Genomic DNA, 10,186 nt, shown 5'->3' with positions numbered 1-10,186 from the left:
TAATGTCTTGTAACATAGGAATCCATGTTTAGTACAGATCAAAAAACCCAACAACTACATTGTCCTAGGGAGCATCATATTCTAGTAGCTCATCCAGGCCCTGCAACTCTTCAGTGGGTGGAGAATACCACATGGAACCAACTGAGATACCATTGAGCAAAATGCATTTTTATCTGCTTTATTTCTCCTAGAAATGTCAGCACAGAACATTATATTACCTGTAATTTTAATAGATAAACGAGACAATGATTCCATTGTGTTTTCTTTCTTTCTTTTTTTTTTTTCCTCAAAATGGTAGAATACATTTTCTTAAAAAGGTCTGCAAACATATTTACAAAAGTGTGAAAGCAGTAAATGCAGGCTTTTTATATTTTTACTGAACTTCCAAAGACTGACTAATATCTTAATTTTATTAGAAATCTGGTCCAAGGATGATACAAGAAATTAAATATCACACTTAAATTTGTTTTCTCGTAGGCTACTGTGGAAACAAATCAAACAGATAAATATTTAAAAAGAACAAACTTATATTCCATGAAGCATAAAGAAGATATTCCAAAACCATTTCCTATATTTTTATTATGTTTCAGCTCTAAAACAGCTCTTGCTCTTTCTTAATGTTGTCTTAAAATGTGGGACACCATCTTCCTTTTGGAAAGCTAGCTGCTGTAATGTAATTATAAAGTAGCCACCAAAATATCATTCACAGTATCTGCATCACATGAATGAACTTATTTTCAAACAGGAATGATAAAACTTGTGGAGTTGCCTTCATCTTTCACATTTTAAATACTGTTGGCTGACAGAAATAAAGTGTAGTGTCATGCTTGGTTTACCTAAATCATTTATTTTGTAACTAATAAAAGTAAACAATTACCAGATACTGTATATATAGAGATATATAGATATATGGCCACAAATAAACTATAGTAAAAAGTTATTTTGGTTTTGATAAAGTTAAGAAAAGCACATAAAATCATATTTCATTAATATCTTGTTTTATGGCCATCAATATTTTTGTATTTTTTTTTTGTTTTGTTTCATCAACATAGCAAAATACAATCTTCCTATTAAACAATAATTATCAGATGGCAGACAATTCTTTTATTGGTTTACATTGGCAGGTCACAGTCTAAAAGCACAACCACATCAGGCAGAAATTGCACACAGACCACCCTCGATTTTGAAGACTATTTTTTATGCTTCTACAAAAGAGCTTCAATTAAAACTGGGAATATGATCCACTAATTAAATACATGGATTTCTATTGTGTTGTTTTTTTTTTTTGTTTGCTTGCTTTTAGCTGAATAAAACGACTGAAATCACAATACTTATTTTGATGATAGCATTAGTTTTAACATTTGTGCTTGATGTTAGCAAACATGCTTTGAACTTCCTAGCATTTGTTTTATGGAAGTTAACTCACACAAATAAAACCTAGATGATTTTTCCTGTTGTGGACTACTGGAGATTTATTTAAATTTGGCCTGATCCTTGGCATTTTTTTTTTAATCTTGATATTTGTTTTTTTAACTTATTTCTGAAAATAATAAGGGACATTTTCATATAGTGCTATGACATTGTACATTTGCAATATCAGTATTTTTGTAAGAAATGGTTGTATATGGGACTGGACTATAAATATGTAGTTATTTTAATTGTAGAAGGCATGCCATGTCTTCAAAAACCAGGCTGGTCTTAAGATATTACTCTTTATTTGAGACAGTTACCATTACTTCATTAAAAAATGACAAAACAGCAATAAACATTTTAGCTCTTTAATGAGCAAAGATCAGGTCTCTTAGCATTGGAATAATATTCGTTATCCAGATTATCTTTATTTCGCTCAGTGACCAGTAATATGGCCAAGAAGTACAAAGTAATTTTCCATCAAGTAGTATACAATTTTTTTGTGTGTAATAAGCTTTCATTCTTGAAAAAGAGTAACTGAAAAGAAATGTTTCTGTTACTGCAGTTAGTTTGTCAGAGAAAGTTCTTCGCATTATCTTACAAACTATCAAAATTGCTAGTAATTTGAAAAAAGGTAAAAAAAAATCACATAACTTTAGTCTAATAGAAATATAGTACAGGTAAGAGAGAAAGTATTTATCAGGGATGTGCTCTTAAGTCCATCTCAATTATTTGTTTTATATAAATGTACATCTGATTACATATACAAACATTTTGAAAGGACTGTGGTATATAATTACTGGAAAGCAACAGGGGAATGAAAAATTTCTTGTGATTTTAGAACGTTCATTTCAAACCACACAAACACATGTAGTATTCAGATTTTTAAAATTCCAGTTTTTGGCTCTCTCCCCGGTCTTACGTACCCTCTTCTTCTATACTGTTGCAACCTGCTCTACAGAATTCACTTGAATGGCAAAGCTAATGTTTATCAAAAAGGGAATTAACTTTATGCTAAAATATTATAAATAAACTTTGTAACATGCAACATGAGTTTAAAGAATAAATGGAGAGGTCTAATCAGAGTGGTAATATTGGGGCATTTTTATATTGCAAAATATCACTGTAATTAAATATTTGGACACACTTTACCTTACCAATTTGAACTAAATATATTGTAACTAAATCACAGTAAATTATAAATCCTTCATCAAAGAAGATTCCATTAAAGTTATAATTATGTTAAAGTTAGAAATTATTTTGGTGGAAAGGAAAAAGAATGTTAATAAAACATTTTTATTTTTTTTCTGGGATTTAAATCAGCAAGTTTTCACCACTGTATACCTAGAATTCCAAAAATACCTTTAAGAACTGTTGCAATTCCTTCTATTACTGAAGCTACAGTGAAATATTTCACTGTAATTACTTTTGCCCCTTTAAAAAATCTTCTTTAGGTTGTGCCAATTGAAGGAGAAAGCTTCTATTAAAAACTCCAATGGGATGAGAAGAATTTTAATTACGGCTTAATCAGCAGCACAGCCACCAAGCATATAAATTATCATGCACATCGTGCTAAAAATATCCAGTTTCCTTTATTCCCACAACTTTTATACTGACAGCACTTAAGTGATAATGTTGTACCTGCCAGGCTGTAAAACTTCTTTGTCTGACTGGCAGATTTCAGCATGAGCCCCTTCCTAAGGCCTTAACAGCATTGGTGCTTTGTGTACTTATTCAAATACGTAAATATGGTCTACACAATAAAACAGGTCCAAATAAAAATTGGTGAAAATTATCTGACATTCCATTAGTGTGTCCCTTGTGCATATTTATAGGTTTTTAAAATTTTCAGTCATTGTTCTTTCCTGTTTGTGTTGCACATGCCTAATTCCATTATGTAACTTAAATCTTCAAAAAATTAATACTTGAATGTGAATGAAAAAGTATCATTCAGGACAACTGTTTCAAGCAATTGCAAACAGTTGGGTGTTTTTGTTTGTTTTTTGTTTCTTAAGTTCATTTGATATATGTACAATTCATTTTTTTCAAAACCCCAAAAGTTCTTGATATGTATATTCACATAATATTCCTCCATATTTAAATAGTAAGAGTCTTGTAGGTTGAAAGCCAAGTAATCTTCAGTAATACCACCTACTGTAATCCATCAAAAAATAAAGTTTGTTTCATCTTGTCTGGCTATACCCTGGTTGTTGAGTGTGAATGGGGGTGGGGATGAGGATGGGGCAGAGTATTGTTCTGTCCTCCGGTAAATGTATTGAATGTGTGTAGGGGTTGAATCCCTGGTATAGTGTTGGGGATCATTGTGATGGTGTTGGGTGTCATTAAGGGAATATCATCAGGAGACCTTCTCATAGCTAGCGTGTAGTCTGGGGGACAGGCGGTCCTAAGAACCACCTCATGTGGATGGATGGACTCACATTCATGATCCAAGTCAGTGTGCTTCATTTGGAGGGACATTATCTCCTCTTCTTGTGCATGAGTAAGATCATTGGTAGTAGTACGTTGTGGGCTACATCTCCTGTGAACATCATGTCTCCGCTTGTCTTTTTTGTAGTACAATGCTGCAAAGGCCAAAATGTTCAGGAACAGCAAAGATGCACCAACTGCAATAGTAACACTCAATTCTGTTGAATAGTCCCTTTGATCCACTGAAAATGGGCTTGGCTGTTGTTTGGGATCATCTTGTTTGGCTGTAGGAAAGGCTGAAGTAACAGAAACAGAATTTTTCCTTGTTGGTCTGAAAGTATTATCTGTTGATGGCACTTTAGTTGTGGTAGAGGTATACTGTGAAATGTCGTTAAGATTGTGCAGATGAGGTACCAGTTCCAACCAAAGGTTCACTTTATTGGCCCTATAATGTTCTTTAACTCGTGGTTTTAATCCAATATGAAGATACAGTTGGTCTTTCTGAGAATATCTGGTCCATGCTACTTCTTCAAAACGATTTGGTTTTGTATGGATGAATTTTGTGTCTTGTGGCACTGGTTGATTTGGGTCACTAAAAAAGAAAATCTCAAATGTTACACAGTATTTCAAAAGGAAGTGTAAAATTAATATTTTAATTTAATGTTTAAGTCTGCCTTTGGACAGAGCAGAATATTATTTCTTAAAATTAGAGGACTTATTAAAACTTTGGTTAGAAACAGCATTATTCAAATAAACCCTATATAATCTTTTACATAGAATTAATCAACTTCTCTAGTTCCCCCAAACGATAGTATAACTCACATAGCAAACTTTTATGGGTGAGGAAAGATTGCCAGCAATGTGGTGATGTGAACAAATGCCTATGAGAGACCAGTGTGAGAGGCCATTAAGCTTTTTCTGTTTTCATTTTAGTGAATTGATGCTCAGCATTTCAGTTCACACACAGTACGTGTATCCTTCCAGAGGTGAAAGACCACAGCAGGGCATAATTCAGTGTAGCACATAGGGACTTGTACTCCACTGGCCAAAAGTAGAAAAGTTTTTTGAGCTACCTGTGAAAGCAGATTTACTGAAAATGTCAAAACCTCTCAAGTTCCACGTCACTTATTTTTTAGTCAGAGGTGTTAATGTAAAGCATTTTAAACTGTATGCATATATTAAATACTTATTTTTTCACTTTCCTAGGGATCCCTTAATTATTTTTGTGTACAAGGTATTTAAAATTTAAAATTTCTTCATAAAAAAAAAAAAAAGCATTGTGTAGTTATATCCTGAGTTTGTATACAAGATTATTAATTATCTGGTACTCACCCAGTTTTTGCAAAGTTTGTCCAGTACGTCATCACCACTGCACTTAACATGACATCATTTTTGGAGAAATTACAAGGAAATAATTCAGTAGGACCAATCATGGGGATTCCTAGTACGTAAGGAACCTCATCTCCATGGGCTGCATCTGCCCATGCAGGTACCTGATCTGTCTGGCAATGATGGTAGAAGGCATAGAAATACGTAGGCGATCCAAAATTCGAGTGAAGATCTGCTGTGGCCACTGCTGGTGCAACCCATTGGTGATCAGTAAACAAAGCCAGCAGTGTTTTCCTTCTGGTCTCAGGATTGTGTCGATCTGCCCAGTCTGTGTACATAAATTTAATAGTTTCCCTCAATATATCTTTGCCTTCAGGGTATCCATACAAGTTATCGACAAAATTAGAAACTGCAAAGTCAAAATCACTAGCTGATATGCCATCTTCACTATCCACAATATTTTCAACAAATTTCAACCCTTCCCCTTGGTTAACTCCCAACATGATGTCATAATTAAGGAATTCTCCTTGTTCCATCAATATCTGAGGATCATCTGGTATCACATCGCCATCGATTACTGGTCCAAAGGCTATATGGTATCTTGCTGGTTGAATGTCCTGGTCAACAAGTTCTCTATAAGGCTTCTTCTGTAGACATTCTACCAATTCTACAGTGTCTGACATGTTGCAACCAACTTTTGTAGCCAACATCCTGGCATATTTCGCAGGCTGAAAACTAACTGCCCAGCTGGAGAGCGCTGTTCCACTTTGAGCTATTGCTCTTTGAAAAAGTCCTGTGGGGAGAAATATTTAAAAGCTACTGAAGTGACCTTGAAACAGCTATATATTTGAAAGATCCAAAGGAGTTCTTTGAAACAATAGGAAACTTTAACGGAAGAGATATTTGAAAACAATCTGAGAAATAGATAAATACACAAGATGGTGAGATCTGACTGCCGTTATATCTTAGAGGCAATGTCTACAAAATAAATGCAATATGTGCAGAAATTGAAGCAAATGTTTCTACCTCTGTGCAGTTGAGCTGAGGAACAGACTTTCAAAAAGAACTCAGAAAGAAAAAGAAGTGGTATTATCTTTTGTAGAACAATACTATTAGCTTGAAAGAAACTCCTGACATTAAAACAATTTATAGGCTGAAGGAAAATACAAGAAGTCTCTTCAAGCCATCAACAGCATGCATGCATATGACCCTGTGTTAAATAAAACTAATATACTGCCATTTTATGTTCTGTTTGGGATTAAACTTTGTTTGAGAGGTGTATATTTTTGAATTGTATATTATAGCAAAAGTTTATGTTCTGGAGCAATGGATGAGAAGGTACTAGGCAGTAATTAAATTTGTATGTCTGAGAGTTAAGATCTTTTCTTGCAGAGAGTCTTTTTTAATGAAGGTTTGTAGTGATCACATTTACATAAAAATGGAAATTATATATTTTACATTATTTAGCTATGTAATTCAGAGATTTGATCATATGTTCAGGTATTCATTTGTGAAAGAGAGAGAATGAACTAACTGCGTTTAAACTTGTAGCAAATCCCAAAGACTTCAGTGCAATTAATTTGAATTTATGCTGATTTAGCTAGCATTTTGGACCTGTGAGTAATAAAAAAAATGGTCTATAGCAAATGTAAGTTGTACTAATATAAGCTATATGAGTCAGAATTAGATTTTGCTTATGCTTATAGGCACCTGGAGTAATTCCACTGACTTTGGTAGAGTTACTCGGGAAGTGGGAGTGACATCTGGCTTCACTTAATTTTGCTAAAGATGTATCTTTGGTCCAATGCTTGAAGAAGAGCTGAACACTCTAAAGGAACGAAAGGAACCAGAGCTAAAGTACTCAGCTTACCTCAAAACTTGATTTCAATAATGCAAAACATGACATTTACTTTGATAAGTAACATATTTCTATTGATAGACTTCCATAGTCTCTAAATCTAATCAGAGACATGCCTTTACAGACTGTATTGCGGTACCAGACTCTGTACACTCAGAAGTTAGTTAGAATCAGTTGTTGGCAGGAAACATTTTACAAGCTTTGGAGGAATTTTCAAATCATTTTAGACCGTATTATGGTCAAATCCAAAAGTCTTAAAATCAGATAGGCGGAGGGACTGAAATATGTAAGCTCAAGCCTCTTCTTAAATTTATGAGAAGAATCATATCCAACATATTATTTCCTTGCAAGATATGAGTAAAAAATGAGAAAGAGCTTGAGTTATAAAGCAAGTAAAAATATATTTGCATGTTTACAAGGTCAGATACTGAGCTAGTATAAATCAGCTCAAAGTCAGTGGAATTACTGCAGAGGATCCTGGCATTGTAATAAATGTAACAAAATGACAAAACTGAATTTCCACAAAGATGTATTTCATGATACTTCATAACGTTTCTTTCTTTCTTTCTTTTTGCATATAGTGTAAATCTATTTTTATTGCTTTATTAAATATCTCTGAACAAAGACAGAAAGAGTAAACTACGTATTACGAAAATGCTGATATAAACAGGATGGCTTGCTAAGTGCACATAAACTTTAGATGTTGGATTACGTGAAAGTGGTCAAATCCTCTGGCCATAAAGTTATCTTAGGAAATGAAACTAAACATCTCTCCTTGTGAAGAATTCTTAAGGAAATATTCCTCTTCTCAAATCATTCTGTAAAAAATGAACAAAAGTGTGAAAAATTATTTTCATTCTCTCATATAATTCCTGGCAGAAATTGGTATTTCACAGGAAGGAGAATGACATTTTTATCTGATAATGTGTATTATTATTATAGCTTATGGGCCTCAGACTGATGGAAAGAAGATTCAAATGCTCAATGGACCATATCACTTTGTGACTCCTATTCAAAGGCTCACCAAAGTAAATAATAATAATTTGCATTTATTCATCTACATTTTCAGAGTGCTTTCTAAAGATGGGTGCCGTTCTGCCTACTTGCAGATGGGCAGTTATGAACATCACCATCTTGAAAGAGGCTGAATGCTTCCTCTCAACTAGCAAGTGATCCTCTCAAAGGGAAATGAAGGAGCAAAAAGAGCATCCGAATTTACAGTTTATGAAAGAGACTGGTTAACAATTTGTAACTTTTTTTTTTAATGTTAAGATATGACAAAATGTTTGAAAATTTGGAAGAATTTTTGTTATTTGAAGCTGACCAATTTGTTTTAATACTTTTAAAGGCAGGTCTAAAAATCCCCAAATGTAACAAAGCAAGCATGTGGTGTATGGCACATTGTTTTGTTCAAAATTGAATAAAGCTTTTTTCCTAAAAGAAATCCTGAAAAATTTACATTTTCAACTGGATTTTACTTACACAGACTTAAGCCTTCCACAGTCTGTCTGTTCCCCCCACCCAATTTCTCTGATCCGCTCTCTTGGCAAATAATTGTATCAGTATCCCCACACAAATTCTGTTTCTGGCAGAATTCTGGACATGTGTTAGAATATGACAGAGTAAAACCATCTGATAAGAGACAACATGACTGTCCAGATATTGTAAATATTGGCGTATCATGTTAACGTCACATTATGTCAAGAAGATCAATATTAAGATCAAATAAGAGGAGGGAGGAAAAAACAGGTCTCTGCATCTAACCTTAAGGTAAATCTATGCCAGAAGTTTTCTTTTGTGGGCTCTGATGAAAAAATGATGAAGTAGGTTGACCCTCAGATTACAGTGTAATGCTTCTTTTAAAAACAGATTTTTCTGTCTTTTAAAATAGTGTAAAGGCATGATTTAAAGAATCTGTTGTTTTCATTGACCTCAGTGGGCTCTGTGTCATGGCATTGGGTAAATACAGCTCTTTTCATGTCAGTGGAATTATTTTTTTATGACTGGCCAATTAGTCTCCCATGAAGATACTGCAATAGAAATCAGTGGAGGATTGTATGCACTGGGAACAGTGTGATGTCCCTGGGAAAAAAAATAAACAATACAGATAAAAATGTGTGAAAACAGTGAGACAAAAGTAATGTAATCGATAAGCAATAGCCATGCAAATGAGAAAAACTGTGTGGAACTTTGATGCCAAAATCATGGGATAAAAAAGTGGGGGCCTCAAACAGCATGTTTTTAATTTCCTGCTGTCTGCCTCAAGTAGAGAGAAAAGGTGTTAGTTATGGAACAGGAAAAAACATATAGAAGAAAATCCATTTGCAACTTGGATGCTTTGACAATTTTGGATCATGCATGCAAAACATTCAACCATTGTTTTATTAGATGACAGCAAGTGAAGTTCATGCAGTTTCAGACCAAAGATTTCTGAACTAGGTACTCCTTTCCTTCACACAAAATAATAGTTTTAAGCATTTCAGCTATTAGTCTGAACAGAGAAACTGTGTCATTTTAGTTTTCTTTAAATTCTGCTCCTCGTGAGAAACTAAACGTGCCTTTCATGACTTTCTGAATATAGATGACCTCATCTACTATGAGCATGACTGACAGGTTTTCCAAAAAGGACACCCTTAGGTAGGAAAGAAGAGAGACAAAAATGATGCGTTGAGCATATGCTGTTCAGAAGTCTGCTATAAAGTGTTTCAACAAAGCTCTACAGGAAAAAGAAGAAAGTGACCCAAAATTTAAACATGCACGGAAGAGCTGAGGGAGAAGGCAGCTAGTACAGCCCTTAAAAAGTTTGCTTAATATTGTGCTTAATATTGTGAACTCAACCTTTCTTAGAACAAAGAGAATATACAGAGCGTCACATAGTACTAATGGTGGTGGCATGCAGACACCAAAATTGTCAAAATTTGCAACCTGCATAATACCTTTGGTTGAATTGCTCCAACGGTTACCTTCAGAATAATGGGATAAAGTCAACAGATTGACGCATGAACCGCCTGCACCAGATCCAAAAACAGTTATTCTTAATGGGTCACCACCAAAGAACCCAATATTTTCACTAGTCCATCGCAAAGCTTGAATTAGATCAAGGAGGCCATAGTTTCCTTTTGCCGCTTGGTCCCCAGTGCTCAAAAATCCTGTGAATGTAAA

The 10,186-nt window shown here is 34.2% G+C and overlaps 1 protein-coding gene across 11 annotated transcripts in view; it reads right to left on the bottom strand.

Annotated features, from left to right (window-relative positions):
* Positions 1 to 260: 260 nt before the first annotated feature.
* The window catches only part of NLGN1 (neuroligin 1), a 375,670-nt gene continuing 365,744 nt past the window's right edge, over positions 261 to 10,186 (bottom strand). For 8 of the 11 annotated variants that reach the window (XM_080604251.1, XM_080604254.1, XM_080604258.1 and 5 more), the window contains 3 exons: positions 9,961 to 10,173; positions 5,170 to 5,959; positions 261 to 4,429 (listed from right to left, as the gene is read on the bottom strand). In XM_080604251.1, the coding sequence (XP_080460377.1) occupies positions 3,607 to 4,429; positions 5,170 to 5,959; positions 9,961 to 10,173 (1,826 nt within the window). In that variant the 3' untranslated portion in view covers positions 261 to 3,606. The remainder of the gene's footprint in view (positions 4,430 to 5,169; positions 5,960 to 9,960; positions 10,174 to 10,186) is intronic. The other 3 variants (XM_080604252.1, XM_080604255.1, XM_080604257.1) reach the window with 1 other exon arrangement.

The sequence above is a fragment of the Anser brachyrhynchus genome (assembly GCF_964034855.1).
Source record: "Anser brachyrhynchus genome assembly, chromosome: 9".
NCBI lineage: Eukaryota > Metazoa > Chordata > Aves > Anseriformes > Anatidae > Anser > Anser brachyrhynchus.
Note: the sequence above shows the minus strand (reverse complement) of the source record. Positions and strands in the feature narration are given on the sequence as shown.